The sequence below is a fragment of the Scyliorhinus torazame genome, chromosome 9 (assembly GCF_047496885.1).
Source record: "Scyliorhinus torazame isolate Kashiwa2021f chromosome 9, sScyTor2.1, whole genome shotgun sequence".
NCBI lineage: Eukaryota > Metazoa > Chordata > Chondrichthyes > Carcharhiniformes > Scyliorhinidae > Scyliorhinus > Scyliorhinus torazame.
This window is the reverse complement of record NC_092715.1, coordinates 3,315,222-3,338,282: the sequence shown is the minus strand read 5'-3', so window position 1 is coordinate 3,338,282 and position 23,061 is coordinate 3,315,222. Positions and strand designations below refer to the sequence as shown.

At 52.1% G+C, this 23,061-nt stretch overlaps 1 protein-coding gene across 1 annotated transcript in view; it reads left to right on the top strand.

Annotated features, from left to right (window-relative positions):
• LOC140429048 (receptor-type tyrosine-protein phosphatase kappa-like) overlaps positions 1-23,061 on the top strand; it is a 330,643-nt gene that overhangs the window by 5,611 nt on the left and 301,971 nt on the right. The window contains exon 3 of the mRNA XM_072515580.1: positions 16,486-16,559. Within this exon, the coding sequence (XP_072371681.1) occupies positions 16,486-16,559 (74 nt within the window). The remainder of the gene's footprint in view (positions 1-16,485; positions 16,560-23,061) is intronic.

Here is a 23,061-nt window from a genome sequence, read left to right as displayed (position 1 = left end):
GCAGAGGAGATTCACTATAGGAAGGATGTGATTGTGTGAGACGGTGCAGAGGAGATTCACTATAGGAAGGATGTGATTGTGTGAGACGGTGCAGAGGAGATTCACTATAGGAAGGATGTGATTGTGTGAGACGGTGCAGAGGAGATTCACTATAGGAAGGATGTGATTGTGTGAGACGGTGCAGAGGAGATTCACTATAGGAAGGATGTGATTGTGTGAGGGCGGCCTGATCGAGGCGGACAAGATTCTGAGGGGCACGGACAGGGTGGATAGAGAGCAGCTGTTCCCTGAGCTGAAGGGTCAATAACAAGGGGGCTTAATTTTAAGGTGAAAGGCAGGATTTGAGGAAAAATGTTTTCAGCCAGAGGGTGGTGAGGATGTGGAATGCACGGCCTGGGAGGGGAGTTGAAACCTCACAACCTTTAAACAGCACTTGGGTGAACATCTGAAATGTCAAAACATTCAAGGCTATGGGGCAAGTGCTGGGAAGTGGGATTAGTGCAGGCCGAGTGCAGTTATTTCAGTGCAGGCCGAGTGCAGTTATTTCAGTGCAGGCCGAGTGCAGTTATTTCAGTGCAGGCCGAGTGCAGTTAGTTCAGTGCAGGCCGAGTGCAGTTAGTTCAGTGCAGGCCGAGTGCAGTTAGTTCAGTGCAGGCCGAGAGCAGTTATTTCAGTGCAGGCCGAGTGCAGTTAGTTCAGTGCAGGCCGAGAGCAGTTATTTCAGTGCAGGCCGAGTGCAGTTATTTCAGTGCGGGCCTAGTGCAGTTAGTTCAGTGCAGGCCGAGTGCAGTTATTTCAGTGCGGGCCTAGTGCAGTTAGTTCAGTGCAGGCCGAGTGCAGTTATTTCAGTGCGGGCCTAGTGCAGTTAGTTCAGTGCAGGCCGAGAGCAGTTAGTTCAGTGCAGGCCGAGTGCAGTTATTTCAGTGCAGGCCGAGTGCAGTTATTTCAGTGCAGGCCGAGTGCAGTTAGTTCAGTGCAGGCCGAGTGCAGTTAGTTCAGTGCAGGCCGAGTGCAGTTAGTTCAGTGCAGGCCGAGTGCAGTTAGTTCAGTGCAGGCCGAGAGCAGTTAGTTCAGTGCGGGCCGAGTGCAGTTAGTTCAGTGCAGGCCGAGTGCAGTTAGTTCAGTGCAGGCCGAGTGCAGTTAGTTCAGTGCAGGCCGAGTGCAGTTAGTTCAGTGCAGGCCGAGAGCAGTTAGTTCAGTGCAGGCCGAGTGCAGTTAGTTCAGTGCGGGCCGAGTGCAGTTAGTTCAGTGCGGGCCGAGTGCAGTTATTTCAGTGCAGGCCGAGTGCAGTTAGTTCAGTGCAGGCCGAGAGCAGTTAGCTCAGTGCAGGCCGAGTGCAGTTATTTCAGTGCAGGCCGAGAGCAGTTATTTCAGTGCAGGCCGAGTGCAGTTAGTTCAGTGCAGGCCGAGTGCAGTTAGTTCAGTGCAGGCCGAGAGCAGTTATTTCAGTCTAGGCCGAGTGCAGTTAGCTCAGTGCGGGCCGAGTGCAGTTAGTTCAGTGCAGGCCGAGTGCAGTTATTTCAGTGCGGATTCGATGGGTCAATGGGGATTCTTCTGTATTGTACGACTCACTGACTCGAGGGTGTGATATTAGGACACTGAGAAAATATCGACGGGATTAGACAAAATCAACATGGGTTTATGAAAAGGAAAACCATGTTTGACAAACCTACGAGAGTTTTCTGAGGCTGTAAGTAGTAGAATAGATAAGGGAGAACCAGTGGATGTGGTGTATTTGGATTTTCAGAAAGCTTTGGATAAAGTCCACAAAATTAAAACACATGGGATTGGTGGTAATATAGTGGCATGGAGTGAGAATTGGCCATCAGACAGTGAAAGGAACAAATGGGTCTTTTTCCATGTCTTTATAGTGTTTTCGGGATCCTTAAGGGGGAGGGGGAGCAGCCCCAAGTCGTGGTCCACATAGGTACCAACGACATAGGTAGGAAAAGGGTTAGGGATGTAAGGCAGGGATTCAGGGAGCTAGGGTGGAAAGTTAGATCTAGGACAAACAGAGTTATTATCTCTGGGTTGTTATCCGTGCCACATGATAGCGGAGTCTGCACGTCCTCCCCGTGTCTGCGTGGGTTTCCTCCGGGTGCTCCGGTTTCCTCCCACAGTCCAAAGATGTGCAGGGTAGGTGGATTGGCCATGATAAATTGCCCTTAGTGTCCAAAATTGCCCTTGGTGTTGGGTGGAGGTGTTGAGTTTGGGTGGGGTGCTCTTTCCAAGAGCTGGTGCAAACTCAGGGGGCCAAATGGCCTCCTTCTGCACTGTAAATTCAATGATAATCTATGATTAATCTAGGACAAAGGTTCGGCACAACATCGTGGGCTGAAGGGCCTGTTCTGTGCTGTATTTTCTATGTTCTATGTTCTATAGCGAGACGAGGAATAGGGAAAGAGAGGAGTTGAACGTGTGGCTACAGGGATGGTGCAGGAGGAAGGGTTTCAGATTTCTGGATAATTGGGCTTATTCTGGGGTCGGTGGGACCTCTACAAACGGGATGGTCTACACCTGGACCAGAGGGGTCCCAATATCCTGGGGGGGAAATTTGCTAATGCTCTTCGGGAGGGTTTAAACTAGTTCAACAGGGGCTTGGGAACCTGAATTGTAGCTCCAGTATACAGGAGGTTGAGAGTAGTGAGGTCATGAGTAAGGTTTTAAAGTTGCAGGAGTGTACCGGCAGGCAGGAAGGTGGTTTAAAGTGTTTCTTCTTCAATGCCAGGAGCATCCGGAATAAGGTGGGTGAACTTGCGGCATGGGTTGGTACCTGGGACTTCGATGTTGTGGCCATTTCGGAGACATGGATAGAGCAGGGACAGGAATGGTTGTTGCAGGTGCCAGGGTTTAGATATTTCAGTAAGCTCAGGGAAGGTGGTAAAAGAGGGGGAGGGGTGGCATTGTTAGTCAAGGACAGTATTACGGTGGCAGAAAGGACATTTGATGAGAACTCGTATACTGAGGTAGTATGGGCTGAGATTAGAAACAGGAAAGGAGAGGTCACCCTGTTAGGGGTTTTCTATAGGCCTCCGAAAAGTTCCAGAGATGTAGAGGAAAGGATTGCAAAGATGATTCTGGATAGGAGCAAAAGCAACAGGGTAGTTGTTATGGGGGACTTTAACTCTCCAAATGTTGACTGGACACGCTATAGTTCGAGTACTTTAGATAGGTCCGTTTTTGTCCAGTGTGTGCAGGAGGGTTTCCTGACACAGTATGTAGATAGGCCAACGAGAGGCGAGGCCGAATTGGATTTGGTACTGGGTAATTAGAACATAGAACGATACAGCGCAGTACAGGCCCTTCGGCCCACGATGTTGCACCGACATGGGAAGTCAAAAAACAAAAGCCATCTAACCTACACTATGGCATTATCATCCATATGCTTATCCAAGAAACTTTTAAATGCCCTCAATGTTGGCGAGTTCACTACTATTGCAGGTAGGGCATTCCACGGCCTCACCACTCTTTGCATAAAGAACCTACCTCTGACCTCTGTCCTATATCTATTACCCCTCATAAAGCTATGTCCCCTCGTGCTAGCCATTTCCATCCGCGGGAGAAGGCTCTCACTGTCCACCCTATCTCACCCTCTGATCATTTTGTATGCCTCTATTAAGTCTCCTCTTAACCTTCTTCTCTCTAACGAAAACAACCTTTTCTGCATTAAATTCCATTTGCCACCTCTCAGCCCAGTGCTGCAGCTTATCTATGTCCCTCTGTAACTTGTAACATCCTTCCGCACTGTCCACAACTCCACTGACTTTAGTGTCATCTGCAAGTTTACTCACCCATCCTTCTACGCCCTTCTCCAGGTCATTTATAAAAATGACAAATAGCAGTGGCCCCAAAACAGATCCTTGTGGTACACCACTAGTAACTGGACTCCAGTCTGAACACTTCCCATCAACCACCACCCTTTGTCTTCTTCCAGCTAGCCAATTTCTGATCCAAACTGCTAAATCTCCCTGCATCCCATGCTTCCGTATTTTCTGCAATAGCCTACCATGGGGAACCTTATCAAACGCTTTACTGAAATCCATATACACCACATCAACTGCTTTACCCTCATCCACCTGTTTGGTCACCTTCTCAAAGAACTCAATAAGGTTGTGAGGCACGACCTACCCTTCACAAAACCGTGTTGACTATCTCTAATCAAATTATTCCTTTCCAGATGATTATACACCCTATCTCTTATAAACCTTTCCAAGATTTTGCCCACAACAGAAGTAAGGCTCACTGGTCTATAGTTACCGGGGTTGTCTCTACTCCCCTTCTTGAACAAGGGGACAACATTTGCTATCCTCCAATCTTCTGGCACTATTCCTGTTGACAAAGGTGACTTAAAGATCAAAGCGAAAGGCTCAGCAATCTCCTCCCGAGCTTCCCAGAGAATCCTAGGATAAATCCCATCTGGCCCAGGTGACTTATCTATTTTCACCCTTTCCAGAATTGTTAACACCTCCTCCTTATGAACCTCAAGCCCTTCTAGTCTAGTAGCCTGAATCTCAGTATTCTCCTCGACAACATTGTCTTTTTCCTGTGTGAATACTGATGAAAAATTTTCATTTAGCACCTCTCCTATCTCCTCAGACTCCAAGCACAACTTCCCGCTACTGTCCTTGACTGGCCCTACTCTTACCCTAGTCATTCTTTTATTCCTGACATATCTATAGAAAGCTTTAGGGTTATCCTTGATCCTACCTGCCAAAGACTTCTCATGTCCCCTCCTGGCTCTTCTTAGCTCTCTCTTTAGGTCCTTCCTAGCTAACTTGTAACTCTCGAGCGCCCTAACTGAACCTTCATGTCTCATCTTTACATAAGCCTCCTTCTTCCTCTTGACAAGTGTTTTTCGACTGCCTTAGTAAACCACGGTTCCCTCGCTCGACCACTTCCTCCCTGCCTCACAGGCACATACTTATCAAGGACACGCAGTAGCTGTTCCTTGAACAAGCTCCACACTTCCATTGTGCCCATCCCCTGCAGTTTTCCTCTCCATCTGATGCATCCTAAGTCTTGCCTCATCGCATCATAATTGCCTTTCCCCCAGATATAACTCTTGCCCTGCGGTATATACCTATCCCTTTCCATCACTAAAGTAAACGTAATCGAATTGTGGTCACTATCACCAAAGTGCTCACCTACCTCCAAATCTAACACCTGTCCTGGTTCATTAGAGATGTGGATCAGAAATTGGCTAGCTGAAAGAAGACAGAGGGTGGTGGTTGATGGGAAATGTTCAGAATGGAGTTCAGTTACAAGTGGCGTACCACAAGGATCTGTTTTGGGGCCACTGCTGTTTGTAATTTTTATAAATGACCTGGAGGAGGGCGTAGAAGGATGGGTGAGTAAATTTGCAGATGACACTAAAGTCGGTGGAGTTGTGGACAGTGCGGACAGATGTTACAAGTTACAGAGGGACATAGATAAGCTGCAGCACTGGGCTGAGAGGTGGCAAATGGAGTTTAATGCAGAAAAGTGTGAGGTGATTCATTTTGGAAGGAATAACAGGAATACAGAGTACTGGGCTAATGGTAAGATTCTTGGCAGTGTGGATGAGCAGAGAGATCTCAGTGTCCATGTACATAGATCCCTGAAAGTTGCCACTCAGGTTGAGAGGGTTGTTAAGAAGGTGTACGGTGTGTTAGCTTTTATTTGTAGAGGGACTGAGTTTCGGAGCCATGAGGTCATGTTGCAGCTGTACAAAACTCTGGTGTGGCCGCATTTGGAGTATTGCGTGCAATTCTGGTCGCCGCATTATAGGAAGGATGTGGAAGCATTGGAAAGGGTGCAGAGGAGATTTACCAGAATGTTGCCTGGTATGGAGGGAATATCTTATGAGGAAAGGCTGAGGGACTTGAGGCTGTTTTCATTAGAGAGAAGAAGGTTAAGAGGTGACTTAATTGAGGCAGACAAGATGATCAGAGGATTAGATAGGGTGGACAGTGAGAGCCTTTTTCCTTGGATGGTGATGTCTAGCACGAGGGGACATAGCTTTAAATTGAGGGGAGATAGATATAGGACAGATGTCAGAGGTAGGTTCTTTACTCAGAGAGTAGTAAGGGTGTGGAATGCCCTGCCTGCAGCAGTAGTGGACTCGCCAACACTAAGGGCATTCAAATGGTCATTGGATAGACATATTGACGATAAGGGAATAGTGTAGATGGGCTTTAGAGTGGTTTCACAGGTCGGCGCAACATCGAGGGCCGAAGGGCCTGTACTGCGCTGTAATGTTCTATGTTCTATACCTACAGGATGATCTCGATTGGGGATGAAGATTGAGGGTTGTGTGATATTTAGGAAGGGCAGCAAGTTAAGAAAAATTGGAGGGGTGGTTCTGTTAATTAATGATGGTATTAGTGCATTCGAGGGGGGCGACCAAAGTTCTGGAAACCAGGATGTAGAAGTTGTTTCAATTGAGGTGAGGTCCTGATCAATCAGATGGGGCAAAAGTGGTGTTGTTGAAGAGTTGATAGAATGTTTTCAGGATAGTCTCTTAGAACAGCACATTCTGGAGCCAATCAGAGGGCAGGCAATACTAGACATGGCATTGTGCAATGAGATAGGATTAAGTGATTAAGAGATAACCTCGTAATGAAGGCACCTATGGGTAGCAGGAATCGTAATGTGACTGAATTTTACATTCAGTTAGATGGAGAGAAGAATGTGTCCCAGACTCGTATTTTCAACTTGAATAAGGACAATTACGAGGGCATGAAAACAGAGGGAGCAAAGGTGATCTGGCAAATGTGCTCAATAGAGATTCAGTAACAGACATTTAAAGGACTATTTCAGAATAGACACATTCCCGTGAGAAAGAACATTCCTACGGGCAGGCCTGTCATCCACAGTGAACAAAATACGTTGAAGACAGCATTAAACTTAAAGAAAGTCATATATTTGTGCAAAGGCTTGTGGCAAACCAGAAGATCAGACAGAACATAAAAAACATCAAAGAATGACATGAAGATTGATAAGGAGGGCAAAACGAGTGCAGTCGGAGAGAAAGCTCACCAATAATCTCAAGGTGGATAGTAAGGATTTCTATAACTATTTAAAAGCAGAATTCACAAAGTGAGCTATGGTTCTATAGAAAATGCACCCGGGTAATTGATGATGGAAAGTAAGGTTATGGTGGGTGAATTAAACAGGTGTTTTGAATCAATATCCATTCTGGAGAACACAAATAATATCCCAGAAATAGCTACAAATCAGGAAATGGAAATGAAGAATATCTCAAGATAATTACAATCACCTGGGAACTGGAATCTGTTGGGTCTGTGAGGTGAAAGCTGCCCTGGTCGCATCGACTTTACCATAAGGTCTTGAAAGAACTGGCTAATGAGATCATTTTTTAAAAATTCATTTTACAGGAGGTGGGTTAGACAGGATGCTGGTTAGGCCGCATTTATTGTCCAGCCCTAGCTGCCCTTCAGAAGGTGGGGGTGAGCTGCCTTCTTGAACCGCAGCAGTCCCGGAGGTGTAGGTACACCCACTGTGCTGTTAGGGAGGGAGTTCCAGGATGTTGCCCCGGCGACAGTGAAGGAACGGCTGATATATTTCCAAGTCGGGGTGGTGAGTGACTTGGAGGGGAACCTCCAGGTGGTGGGGTTCCCAGGTATCTGCTGCTCTTGTCCTTCGAGATGGGAGTGGCCGTGGGTTTAGAAGGTGCTGCCTAAGGAACCTTGATGAGTTTCTGCACTAACTCTTGTAGATGGTACACACGGCTGCCACTGTGCGTCAGTGGGGGAGAGTTTGAATGTTTGTGGAAGGGGAGCAATCAAGCGGATTTGTCCTGGATGGTACTGAGCTTCTTGAGTTTTGTTGGAGCTGCGCTCATCCAGGCAAGTTAGCCTAATATCTGTCCGAGAGAAAATGTTACACGGCATTATTAAAGGTTTTAGAGCACGACACTTAGAAAAATTCAAAGCAATCAGTCAGAGTCAACCTGGCTTGTGAAAGGGAGATCACGTTTAGCCAAGTTATTGAAGTTCTTTGAAGGAGTCACATGTGCTGTGGATAAAGGGGAACTGGTGGATGTGCTGTACTGAGATTTCCAGAAGGGATTTGCTAAGATGCCACAACTAAGGTTATTGTGTAAAATAAAAGCTCATGGTGTCGTGGTAAGATATTGACATGGATTGAAGATTGGCGAGCTAACAGGAAACAGTTGTCATAAATGGTTTATTTTCTGGGTGACAGGATGTAACGAGTGGTGTGTCACAGAGCAGCGTGGGGCCTCAACTTTTTACAGTGCAAATAAATGACTTGGATAAAGGGACGGAAAGGGCGGTTGTTAAATTTGCTGATGACGCACAGATAGGTAGGAATGTAGATTCTGGAGAGGACAAAAGGTGGCTGTAAGGGACAGAGAGAGGCTGAGTGGCAATGATCTGGCAAACGGAATATAATGTGGGAAAACATGAAATTGTCCATTTTGACTGGAAGAATAAAAGATTATCTAAATAGTGAGAGATTGCAGAGGTCGGGTGCAGAGGGAACTAGTTTCCGAGAGCATGAATCACAAAAAGGCTGGTGTCCAGGTATAGTGAGTAAATAGGAAAGATAATCGAATGTTATTATTTGAGTGGGTATTTGAAAACAAACTAGGGAGGTTATATTTCCGATGTACAGGTGATTGGGGAGGTCACATCTGGATATTGGGCACAGTCCTGCTCTCCTTATCCAAGCAAGGATGTACTTCCCACAGAGGGAAATGTCAAGGTTGACCAGGACGTGCAGAATTCCCGGTCACAGAGGCTGCGGAGCCTGAGTCACGGAAAACATTACAGAAGGAAATCGATTTCTAAACTCTAAAGATGTCAAGGATATGGGGAGAGTGTGAGATAAAGGACCAGCCATGGAAAGGAGGAGGAGGCCCGAAAGACCAAATGGGGCTGAGGGGGTCGGTGGGGGTGGGGCTGTGAGGGGGTCAGTGGGGGTGGGGCTGTGAGGGGGTCAGTGGGGGTGGGGCTGTGAGGGGGTCAGTGGGGGTAGGGCTGAGGGGGTCAGTGGGGGTGGGGCTGAGGAGGTCAGTGAGGGTGGGGCTGAGGGAATCGGTGGGGGTAGGGCTGAGGGGGTCGGTGGGGGCGGGGCTGAGGGGGTCAGTGGGGGTGGGGCTGAGGGGGTCAGTGAGGGTGGGGCTGAGGGGGTCAGTGGGGGTGGGGCTGAGGGGGTCAGTGGGGGTGGGGCTGTGAGGGGGTTGGTTCGGGTGGGGCTGTGAGGGGGTCAGTGGGGGTGGGGCTGAGGGGGTCAGTGGGGGTGGGGCTGAGGGGGTCAGTGGGGGTGGGGCTGAGGGGGGGTCGGTGGGGGCGGGGCTGTGATGGGGCAGTGAGGGTGGGGCTGAGGGGGGTCAGTGGGGGTGTGGCTGTGAGGGGGTCGGTGGGGGCGGGGCTGTGAGGGGGCAGTGGGGGTGGGGCTGAGGGAATCGGTGGGGGTGGGGCTGAGGGGGTCGGTGGGGGTGGGGCTGTGAGGGGGTTGTGGGGGCGGGGCTGTGAGGGGATCGGTGGGGGTGGGGCTGTGAGGGGGCAGTGGGGGTGGGGCTGAGGGAATCGGTGGGGGTGGGGCTGAGGGGGTCGGTGGGGGCGGGGCTGTGAGGGGATCGGTGGGGGCGGGGCTGTGAGGGTGCCGGTGGGGGCCGGTGGTGGCGGGGCTGTGAGGTGGTCGGTGGGGGTGGGGCTGTGGGGGTCAGTGGGGGTGGGGCTGGGGGTCGTGGGGGTGGGGCTGTGAGGGGGTCGGTGGGGGTGGTTCTGTGAGGGGGTCAGTGGGGATGGGGCTGAGGGGGTCAGTGGAGGTGAGGCTGTGAGGGGGTCAGTAGGGGTGGGGTTGTGAGGGGGTCGGTGGGGGCGGGACTGTGAGTGGTTCGGTGGGGGTGGGGCTGAGGTGGACGGTGGGAGTGGGGCAGTGACGGGGTCGGTGGGGGTGGGGCTGTGAGGGGGTCCATGGGGGTGGGGCTGAGGGGGTCAGTAAGGGTGGGGCTGAGGGGGTCGGTGGGGTTGGGGTGGGTGGGGTGGGGCTGTGAGGGGGTTGGTGGGGATGGGGCTGTGAGGGGGTGGGTGGGGGTGGGGCTGAGGGGGTCAGTGGGGGTGGGGCTGAGGGGGTCGGTGGGGGTGGGGCTGAGGGGGTCAGGGGGTGGGGCTGAGGGTGTCGGTGGAGGTGTAAGCTTGCTTTGATGTGCATCGCTGTAAATACATGTAAGCTAGCCAGACACTAGAGGGAGATCCAGAAACATCATATACACACACTCAACCAATAGATCAGTTAGGTAGGACGCGACCAATGGACATTCACGATACACAAGGAGGTGACACGACCACAGGGGGGCATTACACCAACCCATATATAAAGCACACCGCACACATGATCTGCCCCTTTGGCCAGTGGAGACAGTCAGTGAGGAGAGGCACAGGGTTGATTCAATATTACACCCACCACGTGGAAGACAGCAGCTGGTTAGTCAGTTTAGGTAGCTACAATAGGATTAGCAGTAGTGTCGAAGTCAAGTTATAAAAGTGTACATAGTGTAAATAAATGAGTTGAAGTTATTTACACGTCTCGACTTTCCTTGACAAATGCAACACAAGGAATCCGCTTATGTTACAAAGGTAACATAACAAAACATGGTACCAGGTGTGAACTGTTTAAATCCAGATAGCCATACCTCAGCGTACAGTGACAACCAGCAATATCCAGGCACGATGTTCGAGCTCCCGGTTCCGCAGCAGCTCCAGTGCCACGGTGATCTCCGCGAAAATCCGGCAGGTATTCCGGCAAACGTTTGAACTCTTCCTGGTGGCAGCCGAACTTAAAGACCTGGCCGATGATGAAAAAACAGAGTTTCTCCTCACCATCGCCGGTGCCAGAGCAGAAGAAATCTTTTTAAAATTCTAATTCTCCAAGGGGCAAAACAGGTGCGACTTCCAGGCAGTCCTGGACAAATTCGGCAAATACTGTGAGGTAAACACACTCCAATCGGCAAGAAAAGGTAAGAGAAGCGGCAGTACTCACCTCGAGGCCGGAATCCCGGACCAGAGAACGATTTGGGTCGGGGTCGGCGGCCATCTTGCTAAAGGGACTGCAGTAGCGCAGTTGCGCGAGAAGTGCTCAGAACCGGAAGGCTCGTTTGCGCATGCGCGAGACGCCGTGCATGCGCAATCAAGAAAACGGCCATCGGTACAGTAACAGCGATCTGCGCGTGCGCAATCGCTTCCTACGTGCGTCATGACGTCAGAGGCCCCAGACCGCACCAATTTAAAGGGGAAACGTCCCAAATCAAAGAAAAAAATCTTTTAAAGCTGTAAAACAACCTTCCTTCACCTGGAATGGCAGCACAATGCCTCAAATTGAACCAGGAGATGAATTTAACCTCCGAAGAACCCTGCAACAAGCAGTTACCTACACCCAAACCGATGATTCCGACCTCGAATACTTCGATACCGACCTTCACATTTTCTCTGGACCTCGCGAGCCCAATGACAGCTCCATGGTCCTAGACGACTACGACCCGGACGAATCTTTCACCTTGGGAGGCTACCCCAGTACCAAATCCGAACCGCAACTGGACGTGTTGCACATTGGCGACCCCCGTACTGAATCCGACGCAGACGCGGATTCATTTTTCGGATTTGAGGATCTTCAACCCAGCAGCTATGACGTCCCAACTCATCAGTGCCGGATGATGCTGCAGACTGACATTAAGAGACAGAAAGTGGTACAAGCCCACAGAATGCGGCCTGCTGCCACACAGAGCGTGGCCCACGTCCCGCTCAGCGTTCCCAACTCTACGAAAGAAGGCATGCAAGACTCCACACTGCAGTCCTTGCAGGAACAAGACGTGACTCCAGTGTCACAAGACTCCACAGCAAGCTCGTGGACAGACTCCACAATTGCAGAAACGCAAGACTCCGACCCGCAGTCCTTGCAGGAACAAGACCATGAGGGTCTAGCAACCTCCTCTGACCAACTAGCGGCGGACGATGCAAGTCTGCCATGCTCACGTAAACAGCAAGAAGACTATTTTTTTTTAAAATAATTTTTATTAAAGGTTTTCATAAAATATCAATAACAAAATGAGAAAGAAAAAAGAACCCAACAGGGTTAAGTACAAAACACAATCTAGAAACGCAACCCCCCAAACCCCTCCCCCCTGTACATAAATAATAAATTAACATTAACACCCCGACTTAAGACAACAAGTGTATACACCCCCTCAGGCCCTTCCAGTGTAAATAACATAAACAAAGATAAAGTAAACCACCCCCCCCCCCCGCCCCCCGAGCTGCTGCTGCCATTGACCAATGATTTGGAGTTGGGGACCAAGGGCAATGTTTCCAAGTTTGCAGACGACACTAAGATAAGTGGTAAAGCAAAAAGTGCAGAGGATACTGGAAGTCTGCAGAGGGATTTGGATAGGCTAAGTGAATGGGCTAGGGTCTGGCAGATGGAATACAATGTTGACAAATGTGAGGTTATCCATTTTGGTTGGAATAACAGCAAAAGGGATTATTATTTAAATGATAAAATATTAAAACATGCTGCTGTGCAGAGAGACCTGGGTGTGCTAGTGCATGAGTCGCAGAAAGTTGGTTTTCAGGTGCAACAGGTGATTAAGAAGGCCAATGGAATTTTTTCCTTCATTGCTAGAGGGATGGAGTTTAAGACTAGGGAGGTTCTGCTGCAGTTGTATAAGGTGTTAGTGAGGCCACACCTGGAGTATTGTGTTCAGTTTTGGTCTCCTTGAGAAAGGACGTACTGGCACTGGAGGGTGTGCAGAGGAGATTCACTAGGTTAATCCCAGAGCTGAAGGGGTTGGATTACGAGGAGAGGTTGAGTAGACTGGGACTGTACTCGTTGGAATTTAGAAGTATGAGGGGGGATCTTATAGAAACATATAAGATTATGAAGGGAATAGATAGGATAGATGCGGGCAGGTTGTTTCCACTGGCGGGTGAAAGCAGAACTAGGGAGCATAGCCTCAAAATAAGGGGAAGTAGATTTAGGACTGAGTTTAGGAGGAACTTCTTCACCCAAAGGGTTGTGAATCTATGGAATTCCTTGCCCAGTGAAGCAGTAGAGGCTCCTTTATTAAATGTTTTTAAGATAAAGATAGATAGTTTTTTGAAGAATAAAGGGATTAAGGGTTCGGGCCGGAAAGTGGAGCTGAGTCCACAAAAGATCAGCCATGATCTCATTGAATGGTGGAGCAGGCTCGAGGGGCCAGATGGCCGACTCCTGCTCCTAGTTCTTATGTTCTTATGTTCTTATGTCTAGCGTTCTGCCAGAAAGTCTAAGAACGGTTGCCACCGCCTAAAGAACCCTTGTACCGACCCTCTCGAGGCGAATTTCACCCTCTACAATTTAATGAACCCTGCCATATCGCTGATCCAGGATTCCACGCTTGGGGGCCTCGCATCTTTCCACTGAGGGAGAATCCTTCGCCGGGCTACCAGGGATGCAAAGGCCAGAATTCCGGCCTCTTTCGCCTCCTGCACTCCCGGCTCCTCTGCCACCCCAAATATTGCGAGCCCCCAGCCCGGTTTGACCCTGGATCCTACCACCCTCGACACCGTCCTCGCTACGCCCTTCCAAAATTCCTCCAGCGCTGGGCATGCCCAGAACCTATGGATGTGATTTGCTGGGCTCCCTGAGCACCTAACACACCTGTCCTCACCCCCAAAGAACCTGCTCATCATTGTCCCGGTCATGTGTGCCCTGTGCAGCACCTTAAACTGTATGAGGCTGAGCCTCGCGCATGAAGAGGAAGAGTTCACCCTCCCGAGGGCATTTGCCCATGTCCCCTCTTCGATCTCCTCTCCCAACTCCTCCTCCCACTTACCTTTCACCTCCACCACCGAGGCCTCCTCCTCCTCCTGCATAACAGCACGAAGACTATGACAGTCTACCACGCTCCACTGTACAGCAGGATGACCATGACGGTCTATCATGCTACAATGAAGGACAAAGTGATGATGACTGTTCAAGCCCAAAGGAAGGACAACGGCAAGACAATGACAGTCCACCCACATTGTTTGCACCACCAGATGAAAACTCTGACAATTTACCCAACCCTAGTGAACAACCAGCAGCTACTGAGGCTCCACCCAGGGTATGTGAGACGAGTGACGACAGCATCCCACTTCCCATGCAAGAGGTACAAAGTGACAGACCTCAGCTAATGTGTACAGAGACACTCGACGATCACGGTGAGACCACTGGTGACTACGGTGACACCACACTACTTCCACCCTCAATTGCTCGAACTTCTCCACTAGTCAATGCATTCCTGCATGTTCCGACTCCAGACGTGCAGCTTCAAGAAACCTCAGCGGACTCCAGTGAACCTGCTAAGACTCCGGACGGGGAGCATCAACAAAAAACAGACCAGACTCCAGATGGGGAGCAACCAAACGCCGACTCTGATTCACATAAGCCGGACTTTACTCCAGACAGGGAGTGCCGCAACCTCAGTGATGGCACGCTCAGGGTGACAGCAGATGCCACAACGACAGGAGATGGATCACGTGACAATCACACTGGGTCAGCAATAACAAGCAGCAGCTACAGTCCAAGAGGAATACACCAATTTTCACCACAGCTATGTTCACTCATTTGTTCCACACCGACAGTGCGGCCAATGACAGCTCATGCTGGACAAACCCAGTATTCAGGCATGCAGCAGCCAGCAGTCTATGCAGCATATTCTCAAACAGGCCAGCACTACGGATTGCCCACTAATGGAATCAAGACCGAAGGAGGACTACCGCAAGCGCAATCTGCACTACAGGCTGGATGCCTTAGTGACTGCCCAGGATTTGCTGCACCCCAGCCTGGCCAGACGGCATATTCCTATCAGATGCAAGGTTCTAGTTTCACACCATCACCAGACATTGATGCGAGTAGCAATTCTGTTTCCAATTCGACAAGCTTCAACGCTTCTCAGCAGAATCACCCTTCCTACACAGCATGTGGCCAGAACCAGTATGTACAGTCTTATCCAACTTCAACATCTGGCACATCCATGACCTCGAATGATACTGTTGATGGTATCTCTTCAACGTCAACACCTTATCAGCTACAAGATGCCATCCGACAGCACCATCACAAACATCGAAAAAGAAAGAGACTCCAAATCAGACAGCGAAGTGATTTAACCACTTCTTGGTTCCTGTGGCACAGGGACGTTGATGGCGTTCATAACCAAGAGAGGCATTTGACCATGATGATTGATGGTTTATGGACACACACGAATGATTTGGACTTATTGTTTAATCACCGTTCCCATGGCTTGTATACCTTACCTTCTCTACCTGTTCTTTGTTCAGTTTTTCTTAAAGTGTACTGAAAATATGAACATATAAAAAAGGGAGGATGTGGTGATGTGCATCACTGTAAATACATGTAAGCTGGACAGACACTAGAGGGAGCACCAGAAACATCACACACACACACTCAACCAATAGATAAGTTAGATAGGAGGTGACCAATGGACATTCACGATACACAAGGAAGTGACACGACAACAGGGGGGCATTACACCAACCCATATATAAAGGACACCACACACATGATCAGCCCCTTTGGCCAGTGGAGACAGTCAGTGAGGAGAGGCACAGGGTTGATTCATTATCACACCCACCACGTGGAAGACAGCAGCTGGTTAGTCAGTTAGGTAGCTACAATAGGATTAGCAGTAGTGTCGAACTCAAGTTATAAAAGTGTACATAGTGTAAATAAATGAGTTGAAGTTATTTACACGTCTCGACCTTCCTTGACAAATGCAACACAAGGAATCCGCTTATGTTACAAAGGAAACATAACAAACCAGGGCTAAGGGGTCGGTGGGGGTGGGGCTGAGGAGCTCGGTGGGGGTGGGGCTGAGGGGGTCGGTGGGGTGGGGCTGAGGGGGTCAGTGGGGGTGGGGCTGAGGGGGTTAATGGGGTGGGGCTGAGGGGGTCAGTGGGGGTGGGGCTGAGGGGGTCGGTGGGGGTGGGGCTGAGGGGGTCAGTGGGGGTGGGGCTGAGGGGGTCGGTGGGGGTGGGGCTGAGGGGGTCGGTAGGGGTGGGGCTGAGGGGGTCGGTGGGGGTGGGGCTGAGGGGGTCAGTGGGGGTGGGGCTGAGGGGGTCGGTGGGGGTGGGGCTGAGGGGGTCGGTAGGGGTGGGGCTGTGGGGGGTGGGTGGGGGTGGGGCTGTGGGGGTCAGTGGGGGTGGGGCTGTGGGGGTCAGTGGGGGTGGGGCTGAGGGGGTCGGTGGGGGTGGGGCTGAGGGGGTCAGTGGGGGTGGGGCTGAGGGGGTCGGTGTGGGTGGGGCTCAGGGGGTCGGTGGGGGTGGGGCTGAGGAGGTCAGTGGGGGGTGGGGCTGAGGGGTCGGTGGGGGTGGGGCTGAGGGGGTCGGTGGGGGTGGGGCTGTGGGGGGGTAGGAAGGGTGTGATTCACAAAGGGTTGAATGGCCTCATTGTTCCATTGACATTTTGTGATGTGTTGGTTAGATGATCATTCTCGGGTTGTGCTGAAGAATCGGAAACACGGAGACGACGGATACATCAACGCCAATTACATCGATGTAAGCACCAGTCATACAGGGTCATGGCATGTGAGGCGAGTGTTGGTGTGGGATGGGGGCGAGTGTGCGCGGGGTCGAGTGTGTGCGGGGGCGATTGTGCATGGGGGCGAGTGTGTGTGGGGGCGAGTGTGCGTGGGGGCGAGTGTGCGTGGGGGCGAGTGTGCGTGGGGGCGAGTGTGCGCGGCGGCGGGTGTGCGCGCGGGGGCGAGTGTGCGCACGGGAGCGAGTGTGCGCGCGGGGGCGAGTGTGCACATGGGGGCGAGTGTGCGCGTGGGGGCGAGTGTGCACCTGTTGGCGAGTGTGCGCCTGTTGGCGATTGTGCGCCGGGGCGAGTGGGGGTGGGGGCGAGTGGGGGTGGGGGCGAGTGTGCGCCGGGGCGAGCGTGCGTGGGGGCGAGTGGGGGTGTGGGCGAGTGGGGGTGGGGGCGAGTGTGCGCCGGGGCGAGTGTGCGTGGGGGCGAGTGGGGGTGGGGGCGAGTGGGGGTGGGGGCGAGTGCGTGGGGGGCGAGTGGGGTGGGGGCGAGTGTGCGTGGGGGGGGGGCGAGTGTGCGTGGGGGGCGAGTGTGCGCAGGGGCGAGTGTGCGCGGGGGGCGAGTGTGCACGGGGTGAGTGTGCGCGGGGGCGAGTGTGCATGGGGGGCGAGTGTGCGTGGAGGGCGAGTGTGCGTGGTGGGCGAGTGTGCACGGGGGCGAGTGTGCGCGGGGGGCGAGTGCGCGCGGGGGCGAGTGCGCGCGGGGGCGAGTGCGCGTGGGGGGCGAGTGTGCGTGGGGGCGAGTGTGCGTGGTGGGCGAGTGTGCGCGGGGGCGAGTGTGCACGGGGCGAGTGTGCACGGGGGAGAGTGTGCGCGGGGGCGAGTGTGCGTGGGTGGCGAGTGTACATGCGGGCGAGTGTGCGTGGGGGGCGAGTGTGCGTGGGGGACGAGTGTGCGTGGGGTCGAGTGTGCGTGGGGGGCGTGTGTGCGTGGGGGACAAGTATGCGTGGGTTCGAGTGTGAGCGGGGGCGAGTGTGTGCGGGGGCGAGTGTGCTTGTGGGGCGAGTGTGCGCGGGGCGAGTGTGTGCGGGGGCGAGTGTGCGTGGGGGCGAGTGTGCGCGGGAGCGAGTGTGCGCGGGGCCGAGTGTGCGTGGGTGGCGAGTGTGTGTGGGGGCGAGTGTGCGTGGGGGGGCGAGTGTGCGCGGGGGCGAGTGTGCGCAGGGGCGTGTGTGGGCAGGAGTGAGTGTGCGCGGGGACGAGTGTGCGCGGGTCGAGTGTGCGTGGGGGGCGAGTGTATGTGGGGGCGAGTGTGCGCAGGGGCGAGTGTGAGTGGGGGCGAGTGTGTGCGGGAGCAAGTGTGCGCGGGGGTGAGTGTGCGCGGGGGCGAGTGTGCGCGGGGGCGAGTGTGCGCGGGGGCGAGTGTGCGCGGGGGCGAGTGTGCGCGGGGACGAGTGTGTGCGGGGACGAGTGTGCGCGGGGACGAGTGTGCGCAGGGACGAGTGTGCGCAGGGACGAGTGTGCGCGGGGGCGAGTGTGTGCGGGGGCGAGTGTGCGCGGGGGCGAGTGTGTGCGGGTCGAGTGTGCATGGGGGGGGCGAGTGTGCGTGGGGGCGAGTGTGCGCGGGGGCGAGTGTGAGTGGGGGCGAGTGTGTGTGGGGGTGAGTGTGCGTGGGGGGCGAGTGTGCGCGGGGGCGAGTGTGAGTGGGGGCGAGTGTGTGCGGGGGTGAGTGTGCGTGGGGGTGAGTGTGTGTTACAGCACAGAGTTTTTTTTTTTAAATATGTTTATTAAGAGTTTTTTAACAACATTTTCAGCCATACAAACCCCCCCCCCCCCGCCACCGTTACAAAAAGAAAGAAAGCTCGCTTAGCAAGACGTGAACATGGCACGTCAATATGATACAGAACTTTGTACATTGGATTCCTCCCGTACATGTCAGTTTTCCGGATCATTCATGTGTTTTCTTGCTCAAATGCCCCCCAGAAAAACTCCCCTTCCCCCTCCCTCCCTCTTTTCCCCCCCCCCAACGAAAGATATCTCCCCCCCACCCCCACCCCCCCCAGGTTGCTGCTGCTGCTGACCGACCTTCCTCTAACACTCCGCGAGATAGTCTAGGAACGGTTGCCACCGCCTGTAGAACCCCTGCGCAGACCCTCTCAAGGCAAACTTAATCCTCTCCAGCTTTATGAACCCAGCCATATCATTTATCCAGGCCTCCAGGCTGGGGGGCTTCGCCTCCTTCCACATGAACAAGATCCTTCGCCGGGCTACTAGGGACACAAAGGCCAGAATGCCGGCCTCTTCCGCCTCCTGCACTCCCGGTTCATCCACTACTCCGAATATTGCTAGCCCCCAGCTTGGCTTGACCCGGACTTTCACCACCTGAGATATTGCTCCCGCCACTCCTCTCCAAAACCCCTCCAGTGCCGGGCATGACCAAAACATATGGACATGGTTCGCCGGGCTCCCTGAGCACCTTCCACATCTGTCCTCTACCCCAAAGAACCTGCTCAACCTCGCCCCCGTCAAGTGCGCTCTGTGGACCACCTTAAATTGTATCAGGCTGAGCCTGGCACACGAGGAGGAGGAATTAACCCTACTTAGGGCGTCGGCCCACAAACCTTCCTTGATCTCCTCCCCCAGCTCCTCCTCCCATTTACCCTTCAGCTCCTCTACCAAAGCCTCCCCCTCTTCTTTCATCTCCTGGTATATCGCCGACACCTTGCCCTCTCCGACCCATACACCCGAAATCACCCTGTCCTGAATCCCCTGTGACGGGAGCAGCAGGAATTCACTCACCTGTCGCCTCACAAACGCCCTCACCTGCATGTACCTGAAAGCGTTTCCCGGGGGGGGGCAGCCCAAACTTCTCCTCCAGCGTCCCTCAGCTCGCAAACGTCCCGTCGATGAACAGGTCCCCCGTTCTTCTAATCCCTGCCCGATGCCAGCTCTGAAATCCCCGTCCATCCTTCCTGGGACTAACCGATGGTTATCTCTGATCGCGGACCACACCGAGGCTCCCAACGCTCCCCTGTGTCGCCTCCACTGCCCCCAGATCTTTAGCGTTGCCGCCACCACCGGACTCGTGGTGTACCTTGTCGGCGAAAGCGGCAGCGGTGCCGTCACCAGCGCCTCCAGGCTCGTTCCTTTGCAGGACGCCATCTCCAGCCTCTTCCATGCCGCCCCCTCCCCCTCCATCACCCACTGACGGATCATCGCCACATTGGCTGCCCAGTAGTAGCCACCCAAATTCGGCAACGCCAACCCTCCTCTATCCCTGCTACGCTCCAGGAACCCCCTCCTTATCCTCGGGGTCTTGCTCGCCCACACAAATCCCATAATGCTCCTGCCTACCCTCTTAAAAAAGGCCTTGGTGATCACGATTGGAAGGCACTGGAACACAAAAAGAAACCTTGGGAGGACCATCATTTTAATCGACTGTACCCTGCCCGCCAGCGAGAGTGGCAACATGTTCCACCTTTTAAAATCCTCCTCCAGCTGTTCCACCAGCCGCGTCAAATTAAGTTTGTGCAGTGCCCCGCAGCTCCTAGCTACCTGAATCCCCAAGTATCGAAAGCTCCTTTCCGCCCTCCTCAACGGTAGGTCGTCTATCCCTCTTCCCTGATCCCCCGGATGCACCACAAAGAGCTCACTCTTTCCCACAAAGAACAAAGAACAAAGAAATGTACAGCACAGGAACAGGCCCTTCGGCCTTCCAAGCCCGTGCCGACCATGCTGCCCGACTAAACTACAATCTTCTACACTTCCTGGGTCCTTATCCCTCTATTCCCATCCTATTCATTTATTTGTCAAGATGCCCCTTAAATGTCACTATCGTCCCTGCTTCCACCACCTCCTCCGGTAGCGAGTTCCGGGCACCCACTACCCTCTGCGTAAAAAACTTGCCTCGTACATCTACTCTAAACCTTGCCCCTCTCACCTTAAACCTATGCCCCCTAGTAATTGACCCCTCTACCCCGGGGAAAAGCCTCTGACTATCCACTCTGTCTATGCCCCTCATAATTTTGTAGACCTCTATCAGGTCGCCCCTCAACCTCCTTCGTTCCAGTGAGAACAAACCGAGTTTATTCAACCGCTCCTCATAGCTAATGCCCTCCATACCAGGCAACATTCTGGTAAATCTCGTCTGCACTCTCTCTAAAGCCTCCACATCCTTCTGGTAGTGTGGCGACCAGAATTGAACACTATACTCCAAGTGTGGCCTAACTAAGGTTCTATACAGCTGCAACATGACTTGCCAATTCTTATACTCAATGCCCCGGCCAATGAAGGCAAGCATGCCGTATGCCTTCTTGACTATCTTCTCCACCTGTGTTGCCCCTTTCAGTGACCTGTGGACCTGTACTCCTAGATCTCTTTGACTTTCAATACTCTTGAGGGTTCTACCATTCACTGTATATTCCCTACCTGCATTAGACCTTCCAAAATGCATTACCTCACATTTGTCCGGATTAAACTCCATCTGCCATCTCTCCGCCCAAGTCTCCAAACAATCTAAATCCTGCTGTATCCTTTGACAGTCCTCATCGCTGTCCGCAATTCCACCAACCTTTGTGTCATCTGCAAACTTACTAATCAGACCAGTTACATTTTCCTACAAATCATTTATGTATACTACAAAGAGCAAAGGTCCCAGCACTGATCCCTGTGGAACACCACTGGTCACAGCCCTCCAATTAGAAAAGCATCCTTCCATTGCTACTCTCTGCCTTCTATGACCTAGCCAGTTCTGTATCCACCTTGCCAGCTCACCCCTGATCCCGTGTGACTTCACCTTTTGTACTAGTCAACCATGAGGGAACCTGTCAAAGGCCTTACTGAAGTCCATATAGACAACATCCACTGCCCTACCTGCATCAATCATCTTAGTGACCTCCTCGAAAAACTCTATCAAGTTAGTGAGACACAACCTCCCCTTCACAAAACCATGCTGCCTCTCACTAATACGTCCATTTGCTTCGAAATGGGAGTAGATCCTGTCTCGAAGAATTCTCTCCAGTAATTTCCCTACCACTGAAGTAAGGCTCACCGGCCTGTAGTTCCCTGGATTATCCTTGCTCCCCTTCTTAAACAGAGGAACAACATTGGCTATTCTCCAGTCCTCTGGGACATCACCTGAAGACAGTGAGGATCCAAAGATTTCTGTCAAGGCCCCAGCAATTTCCTCTCCAGCATCCTTCAGTATTCTGGGGTAGATCCCATCAGGCCCTAGGGACTTATCTACGTTAATATTTTTTAAGACACCCAACACCTCGTCTTTTTGGATCTCAATGTGACCCAGGCTATCTACACACCCTTCTCCAGACTCAACATCTACCAATTTCTTCTCTTTGGTGAATACTGATGCAAAGTATTCATTTAGTACCTCGCCCATTTCCTCTGGCTCCATACATAGATTCCCTTGCCTATCCTTCAGTGGGCCAACCCTTTCCCTGGCTACCCCCTTGCTTTTTATGTACGTGTAAAAAGCCTTGGGATTTTCCTTAACCCTAACCTTGCCAATGACTTTTCGTGACCCCTTCTAGCCCTCCTGACTCCTTGCTTAAGTTCCTTCCTACTTTCCTTATATTCCACGCAGGCTTCGTCTGTTCCCAGCCTTTTAGCCCTGACAATGCCTCCTTTTCCTTTTTGACGAGGCCTACAATATCTCTCGTTATCCAAGGTTCCCGAAAATTGCCGTATTTATCCTTCTTCCTCACAGGAACATGCCGGTCCTGAATTCCTTTCAACTGACACTTGAAAGCCTCCCACATGTCAGATGTTGATTTACCCTCAAACATCCGCCCCCAATCTATGTTCTTCAGTTCCCGCCGAATATTGTTATAATTAGCCTTCCCCCAATTTAGCACATTCATCCTAGGACCACTCTTATCCTTGTCCACCAGTACTTTAAAACTTACTGAATTGTGATCACTGTTACCGAAATGCTCCCCTACTGAAACATCTACCACCTGGCCGGGCTCATTCCCCAATACCAGGTCCAGTACCGCCCCTTCCCTAGTTGGACTGTCTACATATTGTTTTAAGAAGCCCTCCTGGATATTCCTTACAAACTCCGCCCCGTCTAAGCCCCTGGCACTAAGTGAGTCCCAGTCAATATTGGGGAAGTTGAAGTCTCCCATCACCACAACCCTGTTGCTTCTACTCTTTTCCAAAATCTGTCTCTATCTGCTCCTCTATCTCCCGCTGGCTGTTGGGAGGCCTGTAGTAAACCCCCAACATTGTGACTGCACCCTTCTTATTCCTGATCTCTACCCATATAGCCTCACTGCCCTCTGAGGTGTCCTCCCGCAGTACAGCTGTGATATTCTCCCTAACCAGTAGCGCAACTCCGCCTCCCCTTTTACATCCGCCTTTATCCCGCCTGAAACATCTAAATCCTGGAACGTTTAGCTGCCAATCCTGCCCTTCCCTCAAGCAGGTCTCTGTAATGGCAACAACATCATAGTTCCAAGTACTAATCCAAGCTCTAAGTTCATCTGCCTTACCCGTAATACTTCTTGCATTAAAACAT